The 27,640-nt window shown below is 51.8% G+C and overlaps 1 protein-coding gene across 8 annotated transcripts in view; it reads right to left on the bottom strand.

Moving 5' to 3' along the window:
• The window catches only part of SNX19 (sorting nexin 19), a 111,556-nt gene that overhangs the window by 11,131 nt on the left and 72,785 nt on the right, over positions 1-27,640 (bottom strand). For 2 of the 8 annotated variants that reach the window (XR_014574653.1, XM_083808400.1), the window contains one exon: positions 17,204-17,286. The exons of 3 other annotated variants lie outside the window; for them this stretch is intronic. Coding sequence is in view for 2 of the 5 variants with exons in the window: in XM_083808400.1 (XP_083664526.1) it covers positions 17,226-17,286 (61 nt within the window). In the remaining 3 variants the exon portion in view is untranslated. Of the gene's footprint in view, positions 1-17,203; positions 17,287-22,087; positions 26,420-27,640 lie in introns of those variants that run through there. 3 more of the 8 variants (XM_083808399.1, XM_083808397.1, XM_083808390.1) reach the window with 3 other exon arrangements.

Raw genomic sequence — 27,640 nt, 5'->3', positions numbered from 1 at the left:
ATGTGCCATGGGGGGCGTGCAAGCAGCTGGGCGTGCATCTGCGCACGCAAGCACGTGTGCAAGGGCCGTGCGGCAGCTGGGCCACGAGCACGTGCTGGTGGTGGCTGTGGGTGACCGGGACCTCGAGGTGTCAGCGGAGGAGCTGGCGTGGTGGGTGGGATGTTTGCCTGTGTGTGGCACCGGAGGACTCCGTCTCCAGCGCGGAGCCGTCTCCCAAAAGCCTTGCCAGCACAAACAGCAGCCTGCATGCTGCGCCGGCCCCGTGGGGGCTTCAGCATGGCCCCGGGGGTCCCATCGCCCCTCAGTGGAGGTCAGGGGGATGCAAGCATTTCCCTAAATCTGGCAGTGAACCCAAATGTCCTCGCAGCAACGCCTGGGGCAGTGCCGAGGGGCTGCAGGGGCGGTGGGTTGGGACGGGATGGTTTTAATGACCCACGAGCACGCCGCCCGCACCCAAACACCCAGTTCTGCAAAGGCAGGTCGGAGTCCAAGCAGCACTCGCAGGCTTTTCATAAACACACTTTAATAATCTTCATCAAGAATTTTAATACAGAGCGAGTTGCCTGCCAGGAAATGCATTTACACTGTCAGCTGCCGAGAGAAATAGCTCCGCACCGCTGCTCAATACCAGAAACACCCTCTCCCCCTCCCTCCCTTTCCTTCCTTTTGCTTCCTTTCCTTCCCTTTGTAGGGCCGTGGTGCTGGTGAAGTCGGGGGGCCGAGCACGCTGGCAGGGAGCCCAGCGCAGCGCAGGCAGGTGGGGTGCGAGCGGTGCTGCTGGCGCCTCCACGGACCCTTCTGCACATTTTGGGACGGACGGGCTCGCGCTCTGCCTCGGTTTTTGGTGGGTTTGGTGTTCCCAAGGCTGCAGCCAGCATCCCTCCCCCCCTCCTGCTAACCTGCAGAAGGTGCCCTTGTGGGCTCTGCTAAGGAAAAGCTGGGTATTTAGGTTATGGGAATAACGGGGGGATGCTAGCCATGGATACAGTTACAAAAGCTTTTCCTTCACAGCAAAGATTAATGGGATCAGAAAAAATTTCCTTGCTGCCTGTGGTATTAAACAATTTAAGGGATTAGTCGAGGGCTTTACCATCCTCTGGCGCATCAGGTTTTGGTTTCTGCCAGAGGCAAAATACCCGATTTGATGTACTCCGAGCCCACGGGGCTGCTTATGGTGGGAATCGCGTTTTATAGCCTTTTTCCCAACAGCTGAAACCGCTCCTGCTGTAACCCTCCCCATGCTGCTCCAAGCCCCGTGCACCAGGCCAGCCCGCTCTCCCCGGTGCGGTAGCAGGGATGCCACTGCCCCGTGTCCCCACAGATGTCCCCAAAGCCACATGTCCCCAAAGCCACGGGCCACGGGCAGGGAAGGGCTCGCAGATTCGGGGCTCAGAGCAGGGACCGGGGCGAAACACCCCGGGGAGCCCAGGGTGACCTCGGCACCAGCAGCTCCCCTTCCGTGCACTTTTATTTCTCATGGGGAAGGATTTCGGAACACCGCTTCCTGGCGTGTCAGATGCTTGTAAGCCAGAATCCAACTTACACAAAAAAAGAACGAAAAAACCCCTCCAGGCCAGTGAAATGAAGTAGTGAGATCAGACACACACGTACCAGACAGCCTCCCTGAACCCAGCTCAGCACGGGTCGGGGATGCCAGCTTTCCACCGCCACTGATCCCATCACCTCCGCCGCCCTTGTGAAGTTCTTGCCTTATTTATTTGCTTGAGATCAGAAAGGCTGGTGGGAGCCGCCTGGCAGAAATACCAGCGCTTTGCCAAGCATTTTGATGTTTCCACACAAGTTGCCTTTTACAGGCACCGGGTCCTTTGCTCCCGAAATGGTGCTGAGAGCTGAAGGCACCTTTTCATCGTGCGGGCAGCCCGCTGGGGGCACGGAGCTGCATGGCGAGGGCACCACGGGCTGCCAGATACCCAGACCTTAAAATCAGCAAGAACTTGAAAACTCTTACCGTCTCCAAGAACCTTTCATCGTGAGGATGAGAGGTTTTTGGAGATGGTAAGAATCTCTCTAAGAATCTCATCTCTTTAAGGCAAATTTTGCTTCCACCTCCCCCAGGGCTCGCTCCCTTCCCCTGCCCAAGGGATGCGGCTGCTCTTGGGCAGCATCTGTCCATCTGTGTGTGCTGATGAGAGCAAACTTGAGGCCATGGGACCAAGACAGTGAGACTGTGCTGGTGCTCATGGAGAGAAACGTCTCCAAAACTGGGCAGAAAAGAAATGAATGAAACCTTCAGCAGCAGCTCAGGATGCTGCGGGTAGCTGCATGCAACCAGGAGCAGGTTTGGCACGGGCACTGTGCTCACCCTAGGGAGGACTTGAGTCAGGGGCACCCCAAAACCAGGACTTGAGCCCTAAAACCAAGCCCTGGAGCAAAGCACGAGCCACAGTCATGCCCTGAGCAGCCACGGTGAACATCCAGGTGTCCCGGTGCCTTGCTCTCCGGGGGCTCAGCTTCCCAGCAGCCGGCAGAGTGGGATGTTGTACCTTGTTTGTGTTTCTATGGTGCTGCCCTGCCTGCTGGCTCCCCTCCTGCAGCCCCCGCCGGCCGAATCTCGGCGAGGTTAATTTCTAACATGAAAAACGGCCTCCCAAGAGCAACTGCGGTTGATTTAAAATAATAAAAATGGAAATCTCAGATTTGATGACTAATCCCGGGAGAGCGGCGTAAAGTAGTGCTAACCAATCGGCCGCGAAAGACCAGGGGAAAATTCCTGCTGGACTTCTCTCCTCAGTCCACTCCCTGGCTTCATTTTCCATCCCCAGATCCTTCCAGCCTCCAAACATATACAGTGTTGCCTCGGCAACTGGGAGACGAGATATATGTACATGAAAAAATGAGACAATCTCTTTCCTCGGCGATCGCCTGGAAGGTGGAAAATGTAAACCCCTTCTCGCTTTCGAGCACCGCCAGCTCGTGGCAGACACGCTCGCACCCCGAGCTGCTCCCGAAGGCTCCAGGTCCCGTGTGAGCAGTGAGCTCACGATGTACAGATTCACCAAAACACGTCGCCAAAAGGGGTTTTGGTGACAAACCTGCTTATCCTCCGTCTTCCAGGAACCCCCCGCTCCTTTGTGAGCCCCACTTTAGAAACAAGCACGCTTTCATTCCAGCCGGGGGAAGGCACCCATCGGCGTCGCACCCGTGCGATACTTGGTCTTCGAACAGTTCCTGGGTCTCAGGGTGTGTGTGTGAATGAAGAATAAGAAAAAACCAAGCACGACGGGAATTCAAAGAAGAGCATCTCTGCCATATCCTTATCCTGTCCCATCCTTATACCACCTTTAAATCCTGCTCTGCGTCCCTGCTGATTTGCAGGGTCACCATTTACCTCCACAGGAGGTCGTGAGCTGCGAATCTGTCCAGACTTGCAGCCCATCACCCTCTTGACGTCCTCCAAGTGAGGATGTCCCCCCAGCCCAGGAGCACGGGTACCTGAGCACGGAGTGCTATTTAACTTAATTCTATGATTCTATGTCCCCTGGGCTGCTGCAGCGATGGCCACGAGTCCCACCTCTCAGTCATCGTTCCCCCTTCGCTTTGTGCAGCACGAATCCCGACACTGGAAGTTTCCCCTACATTATCAGCAGCTTTTCTCTCCAGCCACGCTCCCTAAGGACCTGCCCAACCTGTAAGCAATTAAACCTCTGGGTCTCGTGAACTCCCCGCGGTGTCTTGGCTGCAGAAGGACCTGACGAAAAGACCAATTCCCCCCACGACGCCTTGGCACCGGTCTTGATTTCCCTGCGAGCTGTGTTGTGAGCTGTGGCTCTCAGAGCCCCCCCTTGCTCAGACGTTTCCCATCTGGAGCCCAATCGGTCCCCTAAAGCAGCAGGAATCCCACGGCACGGCCCTGATTGATTAAAACACGAGCCACTTGTCGCAGATGGCAGGAGGGCTGCAAAAGAGGGAAAAGAGCTGGGCGAGGAGGGCCACTCGTGTGCCTCAGGGGTGCGATGGAGCAGTGAGGACAAAACCTGCAGGACCCTGTTATGACTGAGTTGGGGTGGAGGCTGCTGGGGAGCAGCTCCTTCAGCTCGACCGCTAAGTCCTTTGCTTGGGATGCTGTGAAAAGCTTGAAGCAAAATTCTGGCTTCCTCAAAATCAGTGCCACGAGTCTCGGCAGAGCCAAGAAATCACCCCTTGCTTCCCATCCTCCACCATCACTATTAACAATGCCTCTTCTGAGATCTTCCCCATGAAACGAAGGACGTGCCTGGCATTAAAAGCCACCCTGATGTGCCAGGGCCACGACCCGACTTGCTCCTCAGTTGCTCCATCTCTCTGCCACCTGGTACAGAATAACCTCTCCTTGCATCGCGACCGCTGCTTGCAGAACCAGGAGGGCAGCACCACCGCCCGCTGCTGAGCTGCCCAGGAAACGTCCCCCAGGGATGGCTTTGAAATGCAGAACTGGGATAGCGGGGGACGCTGCATCATTACTCATAAAGACAAGGCGAAATGTGCTTTGCCAAAGTGTGAAAAACATTTATTTCCAAACGCAAAAATCTCTCTCAAATTTGCAATTCCCTGTGTGCTCGGGAAGCCGAGCCCTATTTGTGGAAGTGGTTGCGAAGGTAAGCTGCATTCTGCCCGTGAAGTGTGCCAGTTCTGGGGCACCGAGAAAATGAAGTGAGAAAAAGGGTGGGAATATGTGATCTGATCTGCCTTTTAAGCCATAACAGTCTCACTGAAAAACCTCACCAACTGCAACCCACCGGGCAGAGCAGGATTAAGATCACTACTCCCAGAGAAGAAAAATGATGCCCTTTCACATGCTGGCAGCGTGTTATCGTTAAAGTCAGAGGGAGATAAAATAACTGTGTGCAAATATCATCACCTTTCATCTAGAAGGCCTTTTTTTTTTCGCTTTGTGCACATCACTTTTGCTGCAGCCGCAGCGCGGCCACCTTTGGGCTGGAATGCAGCAGCGGCAGCACGGGAGGGGACGGGACGTTTATACCACTAAAATGACGAGCCAGAGGGGCAAGGGGCGTTGGTGACAGTCTCTCTGGGAGGGACTTTTGATGCTGTGCTGAATTGCTGGCTGTGAGGTAGTCCCCAATGAGCAGAGGTGGTGAGACCATTAGAAACCAGCAGCTGGAGCAGGGATGCTGGACCACGTCTGTGCTGGATCCCCAGCCCCACTATTTTTTCGCTCCCCGTATTTCTGGGTTTCTACCACAGGACCCGTTCCACCTCCCCTTTAAAGATAAAAGCTTGGGGTCAAGCCCATAAATCCCACCCCAAGGTGAGGGTTGTGCTTCCCTGGGAGGGGACGAACGCCAGACCCCCAGGCTGAACTGGACGCTGTGCTGAAGCAGTAGCTGCTTTCTCACTGGGAACACTGGTGGAGGGCAGAGGTACCGAGCGCTTCAGACCTATCGATCCGGGGCTGGGGACACCTGAGTTGGAGTGCAGGTGGAATGTCAGGTAGGTGGGAGGTGTTTCCTCAAAGCGGAATTTGGGCAGGAGCCCAAGACTAACACCCCCCCACCTCCCCTCTTGCAAATAGCGCCGAGGGCTCTTTAACGACCACGAGTGGTCTAGGCCTGGGTTAATGTCTTATCCATAAGTTATTCAGTGTTTCCTTTTAAAGACAAAATAGTTGGAATACCTCTCTTTTTCTCTTCAAATTGCAGTCGTGGCGGCTGAAAACGCAGCCTCTGCACTATTTCCATATGTGGCACCGACGCGGAGAAGCCTCTGCTGAATGGGAGTCCCACCTCTTGAATTTTTATGGGAAACTCCAGCGTTATCAAGTTTATAGCGGCACTAATACCCCCCGAGATAAGAGCAGCCTCCTTGCTAGCATCAGGCTGGGAAACAAGCCTCCCCGGGGGCTGCCGGTCACGTCCCGGGGCATCCCAAGCAGGGTTTGGGGCAGCCGCATCCCCTGGTGCCCATCCTGGTCCTCAACACCTTTGCAAACTAGAAAAGACCAACTGCGGGTCGGATCTGTATGATGCCTCCAAACTGCTCTGGAAATTACATCTTTTCCCCAAGGCAAAGCCTGATGAATATTTTTTCTCCCCTTCATGTTTTTCGGACCTTTGTTGAAAAAGTGAACGCAGGAAAGCTGAAAGCATTTGTTTTCTGGCACGGTAACTTCTCTTGGGGGGCTGATTCCCATGTAAAGGATCTCATTGCCGGGGAGTTAGAGCTTTACCTACAGAAAAATCAAACGGGCTGACCCAGCCCTGCACTGTCCCTCCTGGTGCAGAGCAAGACGGGGTTTGGCCATGATGACTACGAAGGGAATCCTTCGCTAAGATCGGAGGATGCTGCCTACAGCTGTGGTTCTTTTTGGCTCCCTAAGGGTAACATTTTCCCAAGAGCCAAAGAGCCTTTAATCCTACTGGGATTTAGGGCTTAGTTTCTTGAGCAATTTGGAAATGTGTTCTGGGAACGGCTCTTCCGTGTCACTGCAAGGGTTTGTGCATGAACCAGCACGGGCTTAGGAACAACACCAACCATCTCCCCCTCTCTTATATGAATTATTTCACGTGGATGCTCACGGGATTAGGTCTTTACTCAGATGGTCCCAGTGCTATGGGGTCCCCTCTTTGATATGAGCTGCTAATTGCTACTGTAACATTACAAGCACTGCTAACAAAGGGCTGGAAAGGGAGCTGCCGGGAGGAGCTTTCCATCCATCCATCCAGAGCACAGACATCGTCGGCATTTTTGGAATAGCTCAGGCAATTGGGACTCCAGAGGTATAGGAAGGGAAACAGATGACTTAGTCTGATGTCCTGCACTGCTCTCAATGCTATAAAACTTATACATATCTGTAGATGTGCATACATAAATAAATAAAACAGAAAGGAGATGCTGTACTGCTGGAGAAAGTGCTCAGTAAGCCTGCTTCCCCTTTCAGCACTTGCTAAAAACCATCAGGTGAGAGGTTAGGCCAGTTATAGCAAACAAGGCTACAGAAATTCCCGACAGTGACCCCTTTTTCCTCCTGTCTTTGCAGCCTCGTTGATGCAATGAGGGAAAAAGAAACAAGCAGATCAAAAACCAAAAGCTTCTCCTTCAGGATCTGCAGAGAGCACCTCTGCCCAGGCACAGCTGAACGTACTGGGGGCATGAGGCAGAGCTGCTTTGGCACCAGCTCCCAGCCGTGGAGCTCGGCGTGGCTGGAGCAGGACGGACGGGGCAGAGCTGGAGGCATCGCAGAGGACAAACCCCGCTGAGTTATCGGGGCTGCTCGAACGCGGACGGTTTCTGCAGTCGTGCTGCAAGGCGGCTTGCAGGCTGCGGGGTGCTGCGAGGATGCAGGTAAGGGACAGCTCCTGGCCCCAGGAGCAGAAAGGAAGCCCTGAGCCTTCCTCGGCTCCAGAAGGGGAGCTGAAATGCGAGGGAGATGCTTGCAGCACTCCCTGGAGGAACCCACTGCACATCGCATCTCTTCGGCGGCTCTCCTCTAAACACCCTCCGACCCCACTGAGCAGCAGCATGTGCTCATTTGCCTCAAAAACACACGCAAGGGCTCTGCCTTGCTGTTGCAATGCCCTGAGGAGAGTTTCAAGACCTGTTGCAGGTCCTCACCTGTATGGTGCTGCCCAAAGGAGGCTGCTTTGGGATATTCTGCCCGGGTTTGGCATGCTCTCGCCCCAGTGCTTGCCCATAACCGTTCACTTACTGCTCTCCTCTTGCAATCGTGCTTTTAAAACGTGGCTCAAAAGTAAATAGAGGGAAAGAGAGTGCAAGAGGCAGGGGGAAAACCCCAACCCCCAGCTCTAAATGCTGGCCTTTGTATGTTTTGTTGCACCCAGCAGTTGGCTATAAACCCTGCCAGTTACAGCTTCAGGTGCACTCGGAGCGACTCAGGAATAAAGCCACACAGTGTGCCTCAAGCCTCTGCCCGGGTTATTTGCAAGTCACAGCATCCCCCTGGCAGATGAGGGGGGATCCCACTTGGGTTAGGGGCTGGGAGTGAAAAAACTGCTCGAGAGCATGGCGTTTTCATGAATTTTCACAAAACATGAACAAACGTCCCTGCTGCTATTTGCTTCCAGCCCTCCTGTGTGGGGGACAGCGGCTTTCATGTAGGGCAGTGCCCGGCCTCAGAGGAATAACATCCAAGGCACGGCCAGGTTATTCGCCCCCCTGAAGCCTGTCATCCAGCGAGCCAGCAGCCCAGGGACAGGGGTGTAGGCAAACAGCCACGAGGCTCAGCTCTTGTAAGCATCCGCGCCAGAAACGCACACAAGGAGGCATTTTCCCTGCCCCATTTTCATGTTTCTTGACAGCAGTGGCAGCAGCTGCAGTGAAAATAGAGAAGAAAGGCCTGGCCTAGAGCTCTTTGATATGTTTGTAAATTCTCCCAAATACCCATTTGCATTTGGATTGATGATCTGGGCCACTTCGTCGTCTGTCAAGAAATATATTTTGGTTTTGTGAAAAATGTCAGGGAAAAGAAATGTTTCCTTTGATATTTCTCTTTAAAAGGTTGCAGGCTTCTTTTGAAAAGAATATGCAAGAGGAGAAACATCCACTTTGGGCTTTTCTAACAGAAAGCCTATTTGAAAATATGTTGTTTGTTTTTTTTTTCCCTCGGACCCCTCTCATCTCATCTTCCCCGCCCTCTTCCCCCTTTCAGTCTCTGCTCCTATGGAGAACACGTCCAAGTCCCAGCTTTGCCATCACACTTTCTTCAGGGGCTTCAGATGCAAAGAGGACGCTCTGGAGAGGCATGGTACCTGCTCTGGTTCACAGCCAGTCCCGATTTCAGCTCACGTTGCTTTACTTCCAGCCCAGGGACTTGGCTGTCCCCTGCCCCAACGCCTGGCGGACCCAGAGCCACCCGAGGTGCCAAATCACGGGGTGATTTCCGAGGTTTCTGGGGCCACCTTGGCACAACCACTACATCCACAAGGGACCTGTCAGCACCCAGATGTGCGTGGAAGTGAAACACCAGGCACAGGACAGGGGAGCCCCTTCCCAAAGGTCTCTCCAGTTTGTTTTTCCACCCCGCAGCACGGAGCTGAGTCCCCTCGCTCTTTGCACTGGGGCTACTCGCTGCCTCCTTCCCCATCACCCTTCTCCTACCCCAAAGTCACGGCCCTACCCTGTTTTATCGAGAAATTCCCATGTGCACGGACATTCAGGTCCCGCCGCTGGCTGCTGCAAGGAGGTGTAGTGGGATTTTCCCAGGAAGGGGGGGCTCAGATGCAGTCAGGAACTTTGTGACCCGCTGGCATTCCTGCTCTCCTTGGTGCTTATGGTTGCATTGTTATCAATAATTATTGCTGCTGCTACCTACAACCGCTTTTACAAACCTTACCGTGCCTCAGCAGAGCCTTGTTGCTTGGACCAAAGCAGGATCCATCCCAATTTCCCCATTTCCCATCCAATTCACAGAGGGCAGTGGGCTCGGCGGCCGGGTCACCTCCCCGTGCCTGCGCTTCCCCCCTGGGAACCGAGGAGCCCGTCCCTGCGAAGGGCTCGGGGCTGCCCCGTGAATGGCACCATTGAGACGCCTGTTCCCAAACACGTCTGTGGCTCCAAGTCACTACACAAATGATTTTCTTTCGATGCCTCAAGCCACCAGTTAAAGCTTCCCGTGTTTTCCTCCTCCAGCCACGGCAGCTGAATGCTCTTCTCCTGCCAGGCTCACCAGAAAAACAGGAAAGGCTGGGAAAATCACCCAAAAATGCTCCTCGCGGGCACCACTGAGCAGCCACCCTCCCTGCACACGCAGGGTTCCCTGCAGGGACTTAAAACGAGGGAAATAAGGGGGAAAAAGGCTGGCTTGTCACCTCACGTGCACCCGCCTAGACATTTTTCTTGCCTAAAACACCGTCAGAGGTCTGCAAATAGCAAAAACGCACCACGAGGTCCTGCTGGTTTCATGAACTGCTCATTCCAAAATGAAATTGGATGATTCTGGGGTGTAAAAATCGCTCTTTTGGGCAGTCCCAGATGAGCCAGGGCAGGTTTGGTTTCTCCCATGCCTATGATTTTCTGATTCAAAGTAGATTGCCACTTCTAAATTTTCATCTTTTAAATTTAGTTAAAAGAATGAGAATGGAAAAAAAAAATCCCTGTGGACTGAAGCAAGCCTTGGTTCAGTAAGAAACCCTTCAGATTTTTTACTAGCTGAGAAAAATCAACAAATTTATGTGGGCTGAACCACAAGCACTTTCTTAATTATTAAGCTTTTAGGAACTGCCAATAAACCACAGAAACCATTATTCAGCTCAGGCCGGGCTGCGCATACCTGACCTGGGAAACCTCGCAGGGCGCGGGGTTTAAGACTTCCTGAGGATTATGTCAGCCCGGGGCTTTAGGATGGGTCCTCAAGGCACTTGGCAAAGGCTTCAGCCTCAGCCTGCAAGGATGTAGATGCCACAAGGGGTTTGGTCCTGGGGGGGCTGTCGCCTGGAGGGAGCCCTGTGCCAAAATCCCGTCCTGCAGTGAGGCAGGGGGGTAACGGGGCTGCTCCCTGCTCCCCACGTTCCCCTCTGCTCCCAAAACACTCGCGAAGCATCTGGTGCTCCAAGGCAGTACCTGTAACCCAGAGGGATGGATTATTTTATATATATATATCTTTTAAACCGCTGTCTGCCCTCAAAGTGGGTTTGCCTGACCAGAAAATAAGCTAAATCACAAAGGGGTGAGTGAGCTGGCTTCCTTCAGGGAAGTAAGAGAGCAAAGGCAGAGCTCGTGTCTGTAATTTGAGGGCAGCATTTCGCCGAACTTAACAGGTTTGTGGCCTTGGTGGTGAGAATAGAGGGAGGAAGAGAAGCAAAGCAGGAGAAACTTTCAGTGTGGGTCACAAATAACTGACACTTTGGAGAGTTTTCGGAAAAAAAAATATCTAAACAGGACTGCTTTGGGTCATAGCAATATTTTCTCCAATTTAAAACGGTATTGTGTTTCACTTTGTTTCATTCTTTTAACGTGATAGTTTATTCTTTTGGTTTACTAGAACATTTTATTCTTTCAGTTGATGTCAATTTTCGAAAATCCCCAATACAGAAAGAAGGGTCAAAAAGGTTTATTTTGAAAAATGTCAAAGCAAAACATTTCTACATCAAAAAAAAGAAAAAAAAAAGAAAAAAAAGGCCCTTTTCTGGCCAAAACATGCTTGCCAAATTAGACTGGTATTTGTGAGTCATTTCTCCAGCACATTTTTCAGTGAATTTACTATTTGTCAAAAAGAAAAAAAAAAAAAAGGTTAACCTTACTCTAACGAAAACACACATGCATTGGGTTTGCATAAACATAGTTGGGGAAGAAAAGGTATTGGAAAGAGGGGCCTCCTCTTCCACTCGCTTTGCATTTGTTTCGGCATCTGTCCCTGCACGAACTGGGAGTAGAGCAGTGCCCGCAGACAAAAGCCGACACAGGCATCCCCCATCTTCTGGGGAAGACATCGGGAACCACGAGCCGGCCCCGCGGAGCAGAGCGGGTAACATATTTCGGCAGATACGCTTTTAAGTTTATTTAAACTTCAAAGCGGGGCATGGTGAATGTGATTGTTGAGGAAGAAAAACACTGCTGGTGCTGGAATCTCTTTCACAGGCGAGACAGTCCAGCCATTAGCAGGATCTTAACACACATTTTTCTTCCGCTCCTGCACGTTGCCCCAAAAGCCCTTCTACTTCAAGAGTTTCTCCTCCCTCAGATTTTTCAAGGCGCTGACTTCAATAAAGCTTTTCCGACTGCCTGCATGAGAAGAACTGGAGAGTGCTCACATCCTCACGTGGGAGCTGTCAAGTGCTAGACCTTCGTCCCTGCCACTGGAGAGAAAGTGGGTTTTTGAAGTCTCTGCTTCTGACAAAGGAAAAAAAAATAATGGTGGAAAACAACACGGCTTTACCTGGCAGCATGAAAAGCAAAGCATCTCCCAAAAAAGCAAAGCATCGCTTGGCGCCAGCTCTTGGCAGCCTTCGATTTCCATTTCCCAGAGCTGTGATTAGCCCCCGATGGGGTTCCACCAGTCCAGGTTCCCTAAGCTCTGCTTTGCTCCATGTTGCTTCTACGGAGCTTCCTCCCTCCAGGAGGAACTATTCCCACAGAAATCCCCGCCTTGAGAACCGTCCATTAAATCATTTTTCCAATGGAAGATCATGCTTTCAATTAAACGAGAAAAGCTCACAGAAAGCATCCGATTTCCTCGAAAGTGTTTAACTTGTTTTATTGGAAAATAAAAAGACCAGAACTTGAACATTGAGAAATTCCATTTTGAGCAGAGAACGATCAAGTTTTGGTCACTAATACCTTATTTCTTTTCCAGCACAAGTCAACATTTTCCCTTTTTTTTTCTTTTTTTTTTTTTTTTTTCTGACACATCACAAATTAACATTTTCCCTGGGCAGGCAGCACGTGGACCTCGAGTTTGCTTTCAGGCATCTACGTCAGCCTGGAGACATGCAGAGCTACGGGTTTCAGCTGCCTGGACGAGGATCTGAAAAAGCAGCCCTCGAGCAGGGCCGCATTTACAGGACCACCAGAGCACATTACAAGGATGGAGCTTTGCACCACCGAGATGCGATCCACCTCGTAAGGACATTTTAGATGCTGTGTACTTTGCTGGCAGCAGTCGGAGGGACCACCACGAGCGTGGAGGCTGACACCCACGTCTGCCCCAAGGGCAGGCAGCTCTTTAAAGCTTTCTTTGAAGCTTTCTCCCGGGTTTGCTCCACTTCTTCTGCCTGCAGATTGGACAGAAAGCAGCACAAGCTCTTGCAAAGGAGGAGGGATGAGATATTTGGACGTACAGAGATGCTGGGGACATGAACAGACCGCGTGCTGCTCTCCATCTCCCTCGCTGTCGCATCAGCTGGCCCACCACACACATGGTCTTTCTTTCTCTAAATCCTTCCTTGCACTCTGTAGTTACAGGACAGGCGTAATCTTCACTAAGATTAATTAAAACCCCCCCATTTGCAGGGTTGATGCCATAAAAAGCTTTAGACTCAGCTGTTCTGAAAATAAATCTCCATCTCTCCCACCCCCTCAGCTCACCCAGCACTTTGCTCTCCCCTGAATAATTCATGTCCTTTCCCAGGTCGTTGTTTTTCTTCTTCCCGGGAAGGCAGCCTATGACTACACCTGCTTTTTCCTGATTGTTAATGAATAATCCTGAATTATCCATGAAATGCTGAACGGCACCATGATCTCACCAGGCATTAACCACGCATGAGACAAGCGCAGCAACCAGGCAAAACTCAGCAGCCCGACCTGGGGAGCGCTCCACGCCAGGACGGGCTTTCTGAATAGCCAGCAGGGCAGGACACAAATCTCCCTGGCGAGAAGGACGTCGGCACCGGGAGAGACGAAAGAGGCTGGGATCGGAGCAGGGCTGCACACGTAGCACTTGGGGATCTCACTCCCAGCCCGACATCTTTCATCCGATGTGGTTAAATCCCATCTTTCTCTCCGTCCTTCTTCCTTCTCCCTGTACTGTCTTCTCCATCACTGGGCTGTCTGCCCCACTAAAGGTATCAAGGACGTTTTTTTTACTTAATTCCATCAACAGAAAATTCTCCTCGCTGATTTGGGTATTGAGAAAAAAATAAACACCACCACTTTTCCTTTCCCTTTCCCTGGCCCAGCACTAAGCAGACCTTTCCTCCCCTGTTCCCAGTCTCCATTTCCCACATTTTTGCTGCAGGCTACACCTGCTTTGCCCCAAGTCCTTTGGTCCCCTGGGGGCCTGCAGCTCATTTTTAAACCTGGCAGTGCAAATATCACAGCAAAGGGACAGCACTGGGGCAACCGAGGCACCAGGGGAGCCAGAGACCTGCCCAAAGCAGAGGCAAACCCAGCGGCAGGGTCGGGCACTTCAGCCACAATAATCCGAGACTTAATTTAATCACAAAACCATCTCTTCCCTCCGCCCCAGGAGCCTGGTGTGCTTCATTCCCCTTCTGAACAAAGCAAGGGCGAGCTGTAAAATAAGGATGGTTTACAGTTATCTAATCATCAGCTTTTCAGTCCCTAGACGCGCTGGAGCCAAAGGTTTGAGTCCCACCAGGGTTCAGGGTTGTTTTGCTTTGGGAGGTTCCCCTCTGGTGAGAGCTTTATGCACCAGCTCTGCTCTGGGGAGATGTTTTCTAGGAGGGAACAGGCAGGTAAAGTGATTGCAGCCCGGCCCCTGGCTTTTTGCACTGTTTTGGAGCTGAGAAGTCTCCAGGGTTCATCCTCTGCCCAAGTGTTGTCCTTGCACTGCAGGTCCGGGTTCTGCAGAGCACTTGGGCATGTTCACGTGTGCTTTGGGAGAGAGGGGCCTCAGCAGGGAGGCCTATTTATATATTTATTTCATATTTAAATAGGCCCCGATCCCGATATCCCATGCCCTGAGAGCTGACCCACCGGCTTGCACAACACTTCTCCTTCAGGAGGAAACGCGGTGATTAATGCTAAGCAAAACACTTCTGCAAGCTGTCGTGAGAAAATGAATGTGCGAAGCAGAAAGTTTAAAAGCTTTAAAGTTATTAGCTAAACCAGTTTCAAGTCAACTGCAGTCCACCAGCAAACCTTTGAACACAACCTGCTCTTTTCGTGCTAACCATTAAATACTGTTCATGGCGGCACTGACACGACCCTAGCGAAAAGCAGGGAGCCGGAGCCCTTTTCCCTACTTTACAGCATGGCCCTACAGATACAAGCACCCACAAAAGTGCACGAAAATATGTGCTTGTAAACCATTTATCGCTCCTTTTGTGTTACTTCTGGGTCACACCCCCTGCACCCGGCTGGCACCAGCTCTCCTTGCACACACTGCTGCAGCTGCACGCTCGTGCAGACGCGTGGTTGTTCCTCACTAGGCTGCAAACCAGAGCTGCTCTGGGGAAGCCAGGTCCATCTTCAGGATTTTGAGCCTGTGTTTAGCCCCATCACACACACACAGATCTTTTTCCTTTTTTTCCTGCCTTCCACACACACGCAGCTCCTCCGACGGATACACACGCATGCAGCTCGTGCTTTCATTGCCAGCCAGCGTGATCCGAGCTCCAGAAGCAGACGAGTTTCCAGCCAGCAATCCCATCTGGTGTCCTCAAAATCACACAAGCGAGGGCTGCCCAAATCCCGAGGACTGGAAGAGACCTACAGGATTTCCCACGTGCAATCCTTCCCAGAAACACAAGCCCGTGAGTCAGCCGGGTTGGTCCCACCTTGGCCAAGGGGGCTTCGGGATTAGGAAATTATTGGTGCAACCTTGTCATCCGGGGGAAAATTGTGTGTTATGTACCTTCAGAAACCCTGCATATGGGTGCCTTTATGATGCGGAGGGGCTGGATACAGACGGCAAAGGACTCCTGCTAAGCAGCAGGCTCCCTCTCCTGCAGAGCCAGGATGCGCTGAGTCTCCTGACTTCAGCCCAGTGCCTACGAGCCCTTGTTCCTGTCTGAGCCCCATCAGCCTCGTCTCCTCCTGCGAAATCTTTCCTGGCTTCGATGCAAGTCAGACAAGAATTTTTTCCTGGACTCCTCAGTAGCTTGCTGCTGCATCCGAGCTCAGGATTTATACCAAAGGCTAAAGTTCAGGATTGTTTTGGTTGCAAGTTTCAGCTGTCTATCATCTTCACCAACAAACGTGTCCTCCCATTTTAATAGCTGAGCAGCTGACGCCTCCAGAAGGGCAGCAAGTTTGCCAAGACAGGTCCCAGGCAGTACTTCACCAACCTCAGAAACACCACCTGCCATCAGATGCTGGAGGCGCTGCTGTGAATCGGGGCCGGGGCCTGGAGAAGCTGTTCTGGGTGGATTTACGAAGGGGCTGCAAAAACCTCCCCTTCTCTGCCCTTCTCCATGGTCAGAGCTGGGATGAGCTTTTATGTATTTGTACAACACCCTGCACAGGGGCTCTCTTCTCTGTGAGGCCTTGAGCTGATACGCTGATAGTATTCATCACGTCCTAAGTAACTTGCTTGTAAAACGCAGAGGGGGGAAATTTGTGGTGCTGGTTGGAAAAGCTTTGAAGCGAAGTGCCTTTTGCCTGCGTTACATGCAGAAGTCTGAGTCTACGGAGGCAAGCTGTGCTGCAAACACCTCCCGCTTAGCTGGCCCTGGAGTGGCAAACACAGACCCAACACGTCTTAGACAACTGCGACAAAAATTAGCCCAGTTTCGAGCAAGGGAACTCATGCAAATGAACTCTACATCACCATAACGCTAGGAATACCCTCCAAGTCCAGTCCAAAAGAGCTTCAAAGTACAAAGAGCTTCAGCCAAAAAATTATTATTTTTTTTTTGCTTTCAGGCCCAAAAAAATCACAGTTAATTTTTTTTCCATTAAACACTGAAATTTTCTGCAGAAACATCTCACATTTTCCAGCCAATTCAGAGCAAAACTTGGTGCTAAAATGTACACAACCCTTTTAATCCTAAGTGGGATGTTCAGACGGCCAGCTCCGCAGCAAAATCCTTATGGCTGGATCCCGTTCATCCCTGGCAAGGAGCCGATGAATTCAGGGAGGAATCTGGTTCATTTTGTCCAGCATAAGACAGAGACATCACAAGGCACGGACACAGCTACTTTACAGCCCAGTCCTGATCTCACAGCATCGCTGCACTGATTTCAGCAGCAGAGAAGTGAAATCAGCTCTGAATGAGCAGCAGAGCAATGAAACCAGATTCAGACCTGTGCTCAATCTGATTCAGATCCACACTTGTGCAACACATGGGCTGACTTAGCTCGAGACGTTTCTTAAGAATTATATCCTTCGGTACAAGCTGTATTTAAAATGCTGGAGAAAGCCAGTCATCCCCTTCAAGAGCAGGAGCAGGAAGAACGGGGAACGATGTTAATTCTCAAAAGTAAATAGAAAAAAAAAAATATTTGGAGAGTCAATGAAGCAACAAGACAGGTCAGCCCAGATGGTAAGAGAAGCTGGAAAGAGGGCAGCGAGCACGGGCTGGGGACGCAGCTGGGGCTCGGAGGATTACAAAGCAGAGGGAGAGGAGCACAGGGAGTTCAAGGGGTCCGGGTCAGAGGGACACGTTAAGTGGATTTAAGGGAATAGAGCTGATGCAAGTCCCACACTTTGGGCTTGGAGGAAGGTCTGATTCATACCAACGCCGAGTCATATCTCGGGTCAGCCTAAGGGCTCGGAGAGCTGGCCGACGAGGAGGGCTGCTGGTGGCAGGGCAAGCCAGAGGCTGCACAGCACCAATCCTGCCATGCCCCTTGGCATAATTCAGACACGGCAGAGGTCCGAGCTCACCTGCACTGGGGCATCTCCAAAGTCAGCTCCATCGATGCAGCTTTGAAGGATGGGAGCGTATCACCACGGACTTGAAAGCCAGCCTGCCAGAGAAAGCCATGTCAGGAAAGCAGCGCAAAATGGACACAAACCCATTTAAGGACACAAACCACACAGCTTGGCAGTCACTGGGCAGCTGGGACGACGTAGGGGTGGTAAAACAGGGATGGAGGGGCTGTGGCAACAGCTTTCCAGCGGCTCGGGGCTTTGTTGTAGGTTGTCCTGAGATTTTTCCAGCCGAACCCTTGTGCTTAACGTACTTTGGATGTTTGTGCCCAGGTGTTATTGTTATTTCACTATGGTTTTATCATCATCTAATCAAGAGCGGGATTCCTTTTGGCTTCCTTGGCTCCTGCCTTCCGAAACATGAGGACAACTGAGGGGTACCGGGACCAGAAGCTCAGCCCAGTCCTGCAAAGACATGCACAGTTTCAGACAAGCGAGCCACCCAGTGCTTTCGGTAAGCAGGGGTTAAGCAGCAGCAGCAACGTCTTTGGAGCTTTATCTGACCGCTGAGGGAGCTGCAGCCCCCACACCGAATGAGAGCCGCATGGAAAAGGCTGGCTGCGAGCGGTGCCCACCCATGGAGCTGCAACGCGGGGTCAGGGCTAGCATCGCCCCGCGACGCCCCGCAGGCAGGAGGAGAAGCAGGACTGCTTCGGTCCTGCAGGGGGAAGAGAGGGGAACGGGCTCGGAGTGTTTCACTCCGTGGGCAGGATCAGCAGGGCTAAAGCAACCTCCCAAATAACTATTGCCTCGGAGCAAACAAATCTTAGGCAGCATCACAGCAGCCTGGGCCAGCTCTTTCTCACCCCAGCAGCACCGAGAAGCAGGGGGAGTCCCACCACCTTAATTCCAGCCTGAACTGAGCCCCATGCAGACAAACAGCAGCAGACCCCAGAGCAGGATCAGGCCTCCAGGGAACGTATCCTTTTCCCACAATGGCTTGCAACTACTTGCTTGAAAAAAGTCTTCTTTTTTTTTTTTAAAAAAAAAAAAGCTGAATTCCAGTATATTCCATTACACCATATAGTTTCAGATTAAGGCTCCCAAATATGCCTTTAATTTAAGCTTAATAAAGCTGTTATTGTCCAGTCATTAATGACTGCTTATTAAAAACATATTTATTGCATATGGTGCTGAGGGATCTCGCAGAGAGCCTCAGGCAACAATCCCTACCTCCACCCTGTAGCGTTTAACGAGAGATACATGTGTACGGGGCTGCTAATTCTCAGCGAGCATGTTTCCAATAAGCACTTGTTCCTCAGCTGAGGTAGCGTGCGTGCATACCTGTGTGTGCTCAGACACACAACGGGATGCAAATGAAAGGCAGATTTAGAAGCCTTGTTTTGACAGCGTTAGCGGTTGCTTTGGGACAGGATGAAAACATGTTAATGTTAAAACTATCAAAAGTCAGCTTTTCTGCTGTATTAATAACTGCTTCAAAGACATTCGGTGGGGGTGATGGTCAGGGCACCACAGCGGTGAGGATCCAAGCCCCACGGCACCCTGCTCAGCGTCATTCCCTAATTACGGACACTGGGATGACAAAGTTGGAATAGCCTAAAATTAATTTTATCCTAAGAGGTTAACAGACTGAGATAAAAAGTATCAAAATAAGGGAAGGGTTTCTCTGCAAACACCAGGTCTTTTTCTTTGCAAAGACCAAGGATAAGGAAAATTATTTAATTTTATTCCTAGGCAAGCTGACTTTGTTGAATTTTTTGAACAGACTTACAGAAAGTGATAGACTTCTGCATCCTAGAATTGGAATTTTCAATTCCCTGTCCTTCCCCAGACAGCCTGAGCCTGCAAGTAGTCTGTAAAGACCGCAAAGTGCTGATTTTGGTACCGTGATGCCAGTTACTCTGGTGTCAAGATCCTTCACCATACCGCTGATAAGAAAAGTACACGAAAAAGAAGGGGACGGAGGGATTGTGAGAAACCTGCCAGGAACGCCAGCTCCTGTTGGCATCCGCCAGCAGCCCTGCCTCCAGCTCATTTTGTGAGCAGGGTGTGTGTCCCTTTTGGGGACCATCTGCCCTACCAAATAACAAGATGCACAAGACGTTGACCCCACCTGCCCCGCTTTGCCCACACCTCCCCGCAGCCCCTGTGCCCCCTTGACCAAGTTTATCGGCTCTGCTCAGTGAGTTTTGTTTTGGCTTTCGCTATTACGGGAAATTAAAAGAATTTGGGATCTGATTGTTGGGCGTTCAAAGACGCTCCCTGCCTCTTTCCTTCCTGTTTTCCTTCGAAGCAGCCTAGCCAGAGGCTGGGGGGTATGCGGGGAAACGCTGCCAGAAAAGCTCTAACGACCCACTTTGGAGACAGGGTTTATACGCTCAGCTGTCCCTTGTAAACCAAGCCCTGCGTGAGATTTTTCCCAAAGCTTTCAGTCCCCTCTCCTTGCCCCCACCCCTCCTGCTTTGCTCACGCTGCAAGCATGCAGAAAAAAAAAAAGACTTTGGTACAAGAAGGTCCTTTTGTGCTGCGGGAGAAAGGGGGTACAAGGAAGAATAAAACAACCCAGGTGACAAAGAGGCAGCGAGGGAACGTCGGTGTTGTCTGGGCCATCCTTTCCTGGAGGGCTCTGAGCTCCTCGCTGGAGGGAGGCAGCTCCCTCTCCCAGACACGGGACCCCCAGGCTGCAGCACAACCCCAGCCAAAAACCTGTGTGCTCACCACGGCGGCATCGTCACTGCCAAGACCCGTAAGTGGAAGTGACAGCACAGGGGGGGTTTTCCGCTCGGATCGCTTTCCTACAGCCTCTGCACCGGGGGGTTCGAATAATGCCTGAAGGTTCAAGGTCAGGATTTACAAAAGGAGCAATCCTTGGTGGGCAGCGTTGAGGCTGAGACGGAGCAGGAAAGGGGAGTCCCATGCCAGGTGAGGGGAGATTGCTTCTCCCTTCGAAGCTTCATTGGTGGTAACGGGGTGGGACCTTGCTTGTTTGAGCTGGAGGTGGGACCCATCCTGCTCACCCTGCTCGCCGAGGCGCTTGGTGCACGTGGGGAGGAGGGAAGAGACACCAGCCCTACAGGACCTGACGTGGCCCGAACACTTTGGAAAATCTCATTCGAAATGCTGAGCGCTTTCTGGCTTGGAGCGGGATAAAAAAAGAAGAATTTGCTCTGTTGTGGCCAGAGTGGATGTGTCAGCGCCGCAAGTCTCCAGGGCGAGGGATTCCTGGCTCCGGCTGGGACAGGCTCCTGGTGCAGAAGAGGGGGTCTCGGAAACGCGTGTCCCTGCTGACCAGATGTGCGTTCTCCGCACACACCCGGGAGAAGCAGCTTCGGAGCTAATCCAGCCACGCCGGGGAGCTGCGGTCACCTCCGCACCGTGCCGGCAATGAAGCGAGGGGAGCTCCCCCAGCAGCAGGTGCCTCCCCTGTGCCGGAGGCTGGCAGCACCGAGCATTGCTCACGGAGCAAACCTAGCACAGCCCCCGGCCCCCGCAGCGAGCTCAGGAAAAGCCCAGGCTGGGCGATGCTGTCCTAGGAGCCGCTATCAAAGCGGGTGTGAGCCTCCACGCTGGGGTCTCGCCGTCCTCCTGGGCGCTCGCTGACGGCCGGGTGATGTACGAGCACCATTACTGCTGCTCCGCTGCCTCTCCAGCGCGGCCCGGGCCCCGAGCCCAGGAGTTTCGCTCCTTGAGTTAATGGAAATATTATACACATGGAGCTGGCCCCGTCCCAGAGACACTCCTGTCTTACAGAGGGAGCTGCTCCTCGCTGCCCCGCAGATGGATGCAGCGGAGGGGATGGAGGGAAGGAGCCGAGACAGGCGGCGGGATGCTGCGAGGAGCCGGTGGCTGTGTCCCCAGGAGCAGGCTGACACCTGGGCAGCCCCTGCGTCCCAGAAAGACTTTCCAACACAGCTGGGCAAGGAGGACCATAGGGCTCCCCCATCGCTTCAGGCAGGAGGTGCAAAAGCAGCAGGGCTGATCCGTTCCCAGGTTGTCCCGCACCGAGATGTCCCGCACCCCTCCCAGAGCAGACCCCTAACATCCCACCCGTCCTAACTCCGGGCAGTGCAACAAGCCAAAGGTAGAGACGAACGCTCAGAGAGGGATTTCTGCCATCAGAGCATCCCTGATAACTCCATGACGCCCGCGGCTGGTTTTAACCACGTGCAAGGCGCTGGCCTCCCATCTCTGTGATCGAGTCCAAATCCGAGGAGGGTCTTGTTTTTATTAAAAATGTTTTACATCTTCTATAACCGCTCTGCCAGCTGGACGACTGCGCTTTCAGGGCAATTATATGCATCATCTAAACATCATCTAAAATGAAAGGACCTCATTTAATTAGGTTATTTAAATGACACGTTTGATGGAAAAAGCCAAGCAGACTTAACAGGATATTTAACGATCACGTTAGTTTGCATGCGTACAGAACATTATCTGAAAGCCTCGGAAATTAATGGCAAGACTTCTGTTGACTTCAGAGGCTGCGGACCAGATGTCGGCAAAGGAACGACCGGAGGGATGATACGGGGAGCAGCCACGGCCACTGCCACCTGGGGAACGCAGGCACTGCTGGCTTGCGGGAGGTTTCCAAAGGTGAATTTTCACTTGGGTCAAAATCTTGTGTTTTCCCCTCCCCTACAGAAATAGTACTTCTACCAGTTCCGCCAATTTGTGATTTTTTTCTTCCCTCTTCTCTTCGTTTCCTCCGTGTGGAAAACAAATCGGAAAGAGACTTTGAAAAGGGAAAACTCCTTTTCAGCAACACCAGACCTGAAAGCGTGCCTGTTGTTGAAAAATAAGAAATGTGGTATTTTGTACCAAAACAAACATGAGTTTGTTCAATAGTTCAATTCTTTCAACTCCTTACTTAAAAATCCAAGAAACCTAGACCAAAGGGCACGATTTTTTTTAAGCTTATTTTCAAAGTGTGAAAAAAATACTCCTAATTTCCTTACCCTTTAAAACCCAAGCTCGGCAGGTATTAAACATGCCCAACCAGGGCACCCGCTGATGGGAAGGCACAACCTCAGGAGGCACGCTGATGAGCGCAGCATTAAAAATAACCTTGCCTAGCCAAGCTGCATTTAACCTTTTCAGATGCTATTAAATGAAATTCTGCTGGAACATGGCTAGCCTAAACAATTTCTCTTTCTGCATATGCAAACGCAATCAGTGCTGTTAAGTTAGGAGCCAATTCTTAGATGCCATATTCAATATTATCCCGCTGGAACACAGAACAGCAACAGAGATACAAAGAAAAGAGAAAATGCAGAGAATTGTCATGTATGCCAACTTGAGGAAGGTAGGAAAGACATCTGTAATACTTAAAAGGGAAATTGTTGGAAATTTTTCAGATTTCTCGAGCGGCGTATTTTAACTTTTTCCTTGCGGATGCTGCTTCTAACAATTCCCAGTTTCTCACGGCGAACAAGAAACCGCCCTTTCATCTTTTTCCCAGATGCAACCCAAAGCCATTGCCATCAGTAAGGCAGTGCCTGGATGTCCCGGTGCTGGACCAAGCCCCTCGCTGTGGGGCAGAAGGGATCGGACACCCCGTGATGCTCCGTGGGGCAGCTCCTTGGCTTCTCCCTCGGCCCATTCCAGCCCCACAGGGCAGCCAAAAAATGTCAGCAAGTGAGTCACCGGCAATGGAAAGACTTGTGCCGCTAAGCCCAGATCCTGGCCCTGGCTCTTGCAAGTGACACAAGCATTTTGGCTCCTGGCCCTTGCTCTCTTTACTCCACAGACCCACAGGCACTGCTGCTTCCCCGTGGAGGTGTCTCATAATGTCACACGCAGCCCGTCCCCTCTCCCCGGCCGCCCCAGGACACAGCGGGCTGCAGGGCCAAAGGAAAGCAGAGGTGGCCCTTGAAGCTGCAGGAGGTGGTCTTAAATCCTGACACCTCTCAGGGCATGAACAGCTCGGCGGGGAGGGAGAGAAGCGAGTGGAGGAAAGCGGTGAAAGGCTCAGGCGTGTCGGGACGGCAGCGTAACGCCAGCTGCGGGGCAGCCCCTTACAATAGGTGCAAAAGACGGGAACTGGAGGCAGCTGAGAGCAAGTGGAATGGGAAATATTACAAATATTACACGCCTCATTAGTAGTAGGCAGTCCCTGCAGGCAGGGAGGGGTGCGGGCACTGTGCAGAGGATGCCCAGGGCTGGGGCACGTGTCAGCCCCTGAGGCTGCCCCGAGATTTGGCACGGGGCACAGCGGCAGGATGGCGCACACCCTGCGTGAAGGCACTTCGACCCGGACACCTACCAGCGCATCCTTTTACAAAGGCACAGACTTTTTGCATGCAGACCTGGTGGGATGTCTCTGAAGCACACCACTACCCAGCATCGCGCTGGCACGGTTCCTGCAGCTGACAACCCCCTCCCTGTCGAGGCAACTCTTCCTTCTCTAACTCCACTTTGACTGCCTTTAACTTCGCGGCGCTGGCTCTTCCCAGCCCGTCTGTGAAAGCTCAGCATGATCTCGAAGGCCCGTGCATTTACACGCAACAGAGGTTTAAGCGAGGGGAAAGCGCTTCCAGCAGATACGGGGGAGTTTTGCACACCCTGTCCAAGCCCGGCAGAACCGCGGGGAACCTGTCCGTGGTCAGACCCCGCGCTGCAGTGCAGGCGCTTCGGGAGGTCTGGAGAGGAAAACAGCTCTGGAAAAAAAAAAAAAAGAGCCTCAGAAATTCACAGGGCTTGGCCTGGTACGTGGCTGTGCATTGGAGCTGGGTAAACGAAGATCTCAGGAAAAGCTTGGTTTGGCTCAAGCCAAAACAAACGTTTTCCAAAAAACGAATAAAGAAACCAAAAACCAGACCCACGAATAGTCTCTCCTCCCTGCTGTTTCCAAAACTGCACTTATTTTGGTGAATTAACTTTTTGGACCTCCTACAATGAAACAGCCACTGCAGAATACGAACAGAGGAACCGAAAGACCGTTCAAATAAACACTCTCCTTGTGTATATTTGAATCTTTCATCATGTACTAAATTTCTGTGTAGGGCTTTTATTTGTATTTGTAAACTTTCAGATAAAGGTACTCAAAGTTTACTTTTTTTCCTAACATCACACATTCAAACAACTAGGGAGCACAAATCCAGCGCAGGCCTGTTTACCTTTCCCCCATATTTCTTACTTCTACATCCTCCTTCCCAAAAACAACAACAAAAATGCAAACTAAGGAAACTGAACACAAACAATGCTGGGAGCCTGGTGCTGGTCTGGCCACAGGTCTGCAAAAAGTTCAGGGATTCGCTCTACAAATGCAGCCATAACACTCCAGAAATTACTGCAGGGCTGGCAACAGCGAGAGATTAATCATGTTTAATGACACTTCAGTCCCCGTCCCCCCCAAATTAATGTAGGTCTTCACGAACCATTTGGTTTCAAACGAGGTGAAGAGAACTGGCAGCAATGACACACCACAAAAATGGGACTGCTGGGTTCAGCAACCCCAGGGCCACGGGGTGCTCGATTGCTATTTCCTCCCAGGGTGAGGAACGCCGACAGCTCGGTGGGACGTGGCTTTGGCATGGAAATCACTGGAAGCTACTAAAGAGCAAGGAGAGAGGGCGAAGTATGGGCATCTTTCTTTGCCCCCCAGGATGCAACCTGAAAAGTCAGCTGGGCAATGCACTACGGAGGAAGCATATCAGCATCTCAAATTCTTCAGTCCAGCCTCCTCTGAAACACAGATGTTGCTAAAAACATCCCAAAAACTGAACCTATTTGTAGTTCTATCTGTAAGCAGTGAAGTAGGTCACTTGCATTTTTGTCCAGTAAACACTGACTGCGGACAGAGAGGACTAAGTCTGAAAACTGGCCCAAAACGCGATGTATGTGCAGACTTGTTTCAAGAGCTCCTCGGCACAGGGAGAAGCAATTCCTACCGCTCACACCTTGCCCAGGCTCCTGGCAGGCAGTTTCAGGGAAAAGCCACAGGGCACACCCACTGCATGGACTCCTTGAGCGCGGGGGAAAGCTCCATCTCCTCCTGCCACCAACGCCTTTTCTGTTCTATAATGGAACAAGCAAAACGAACACGGGGAAAAATAATAACCACATTCCTTCAAAAAAGTCCTCAAAGAGTTTCCTTGTGAATTGTATGCACAGAAAATCATTTGTGTGGGCTCTTATTTTTATCAAAACCATCCCACTTCCTATGTCAATAAAGGGCCATTACCGGTTACATGATATTTCTGGCTTGTAACTTGATGTCTTGCCCATATTCCTTTGCACTGGAATCAAAAATGTCTTGTCTGTGAAGTGCGGGTCAAATAATCTGGGTTTTACAGTTGTTGGCAGCTCAGGGGTTGTTTTTTTTTTCTTCCCCTTCACTTTCTGAAACCAGTCAACAGCTCTGCCCTCGGTTCTCCTCTCTCCCCAGGAAGGTTTCCCCCAGGGACGATGTGGGTCCAGCACTCGAGTCCCTGGGGAGAGCCACGGGCGAGGAAACCCACCCAGCCCTCGTGGGGCTGTCAGCAGGGGACATGACCAGGGACGTGCCAGGTCCCCCGAGGGCTCGGTGTGCTGAGGTCGCGGCCTGATCCTGTTTTAGGAGGCAACTGCATACACAGAGCAGCAGTTTCCCCCAGAGTGATGGGGTTACGCTAGCACAGGGCAAAAAGAGATGGGAAGCAGATGCCCGGCTGCACCCCCGTGCTGGTGTCAGTTCTCTGACCGCTCCAGTCCTGTGTCACTGCTGAGCCCAGACATCGATCCTGCACTAGCAGAGCCTTGCTGGCCTGCGGCAGCAACCGGGCCTTTGTCAGGTTTTATTAATTGCACTGTGTAACTACCTCCGCACCGACGTTTCTTTCTAGCAGTTTCTTGGTCTCCGGTGGCTTCGGGAGCTGCTGATATTGCATCTCTCTCGAGCTACGTGATAGCACGATATATCCGATCCTCCTCAGTGCCCTTCTGTCCTTTTCCTGCTGACTGCGGTCCCTCCCATTGCCTTTGTAATTCTTTACCTCTGTGCATCAGCAGCGCAGAGGCTTCCTCCGACTTTCAACCCAAGCCAAAGTTGTCCTTGTCCAGCTGGGTCTTCCATTAGCTTTATTACGGCTTCACGTCTGTCTCGCTCCTGCGCACGGGGACGAGGCAGATGCTTCGCTGGGCGGCTGCACTCAGGCTCCACGCTCCTCTCCTCAGCTGAGGAAGCACCACGAGCGGCACCGGGTTATACATTTTTTCCAGATTGTTTTGAATCTGGAGGAAAAAAAAAGCGCACAATGACTAGGATCCTCGCTTTGGTGCCTCAGTTTACAGTTGAAAGGAGAAATCAGGGCCCTTGTGTTTATTTTGCAGCTCTCCAGGGTCTCTTGCATTTAGTGAAAACAGATGAGCTGAACGCACTAACCTCAGTGTTTCCCTGGGACACTGCCTCCAAACCCCATGGAAGTCAACATCCTTGAAGGAACATCTGATTCCCCGAAAGGTGAGGTTATTCCTAATGAATCTCTCCAGGGGAGCAAGAAAAGGGAGGTGGATTTTTTTTGCACATGCAACTGAAAATCCTGGAGATGGCTTTTGGCTGGGCTACGCTAATAAATAAGGACTAATTTTTGAGAGCATAACTCATGCTGGTGGGAGATAAGAAAGGAATGCGAGTTCCCTCAGAGACCAGGCTAGGAGAGAGTTATCCTCTGAGATCAGAGCAGAAATCATCGAGCCAACAGCAGAGGCCAGTCACCAATAATAAATCCACCCTCGGCAGAGCAGACCCTGCTTCGGCGGAGCGAGGCACCGTCCCGCCCGGCAGGCAGCAGGGAAGCAGGAGGCATGCCAAGCGCTTGTCCCGAAGCGAGAGCTTGGTGTTTGCAGCACAAGCTCCAGTTAAACAGCAGGCCGTTTATCTTGGTTATGAAGCGAACGCATTCCTCCAAGGTGAGGCAACGGGCTCCACGGATAGGAGACGGAGCTGGTCCTCCCGGCGGTGGTTTTGGTGGCACTCCTCTTTGGGGAACCAGCAGGGAGGAGGGAAGCGGGTCCGAGTGGTTTGAAGCTGGAGGGGCTGCCAAGACCCGGTGCTTCTCTGCAGCCACGGGAAGTGCGAGCCTCCTGGTTCACCCTGCTCCTGCACAGTTTCTGCTCTGCCTGCTTGTTTAACTGTTTATGCAGTGATGGTAGCTCAACCTGCACCTTGAGAGTACGCCACTGCTTGGAGACCCTCGTACGCCCCCCCTTCAGGGGACCTGAAAGGCTGCATCGTCCTTCACTCCCTACTTCCCAGCTTTTAGTTAAGCTTTAGGATGGATTCAAGTTGTTGTCCACCTTGGATTTAGAGATGTCAAACAGCCTTTATCTCCTCGCCTCCAGCTTGCCCATACCATGCTGTCGATGCACAGTCCCCATACCTGCTCACTCACTCAGAAACCCTGGAGGCTGCAAATTTTCCTTCTTGCTTTGCCCTCCATGCTCTGGCCACCT

This window comes from Anser anser (genome assembly GCF_964211835.1).
Source record: "Anser anser genome assembly, chromosome: 22".
NCBI lineage: Eukaryota > Metazoa > Chordata > Aves > Anseriformes > Anatidae > Anser > Anser anser.
This window is presented reverse-complemented; position numbering and strand designations above follow the sequence as displayed.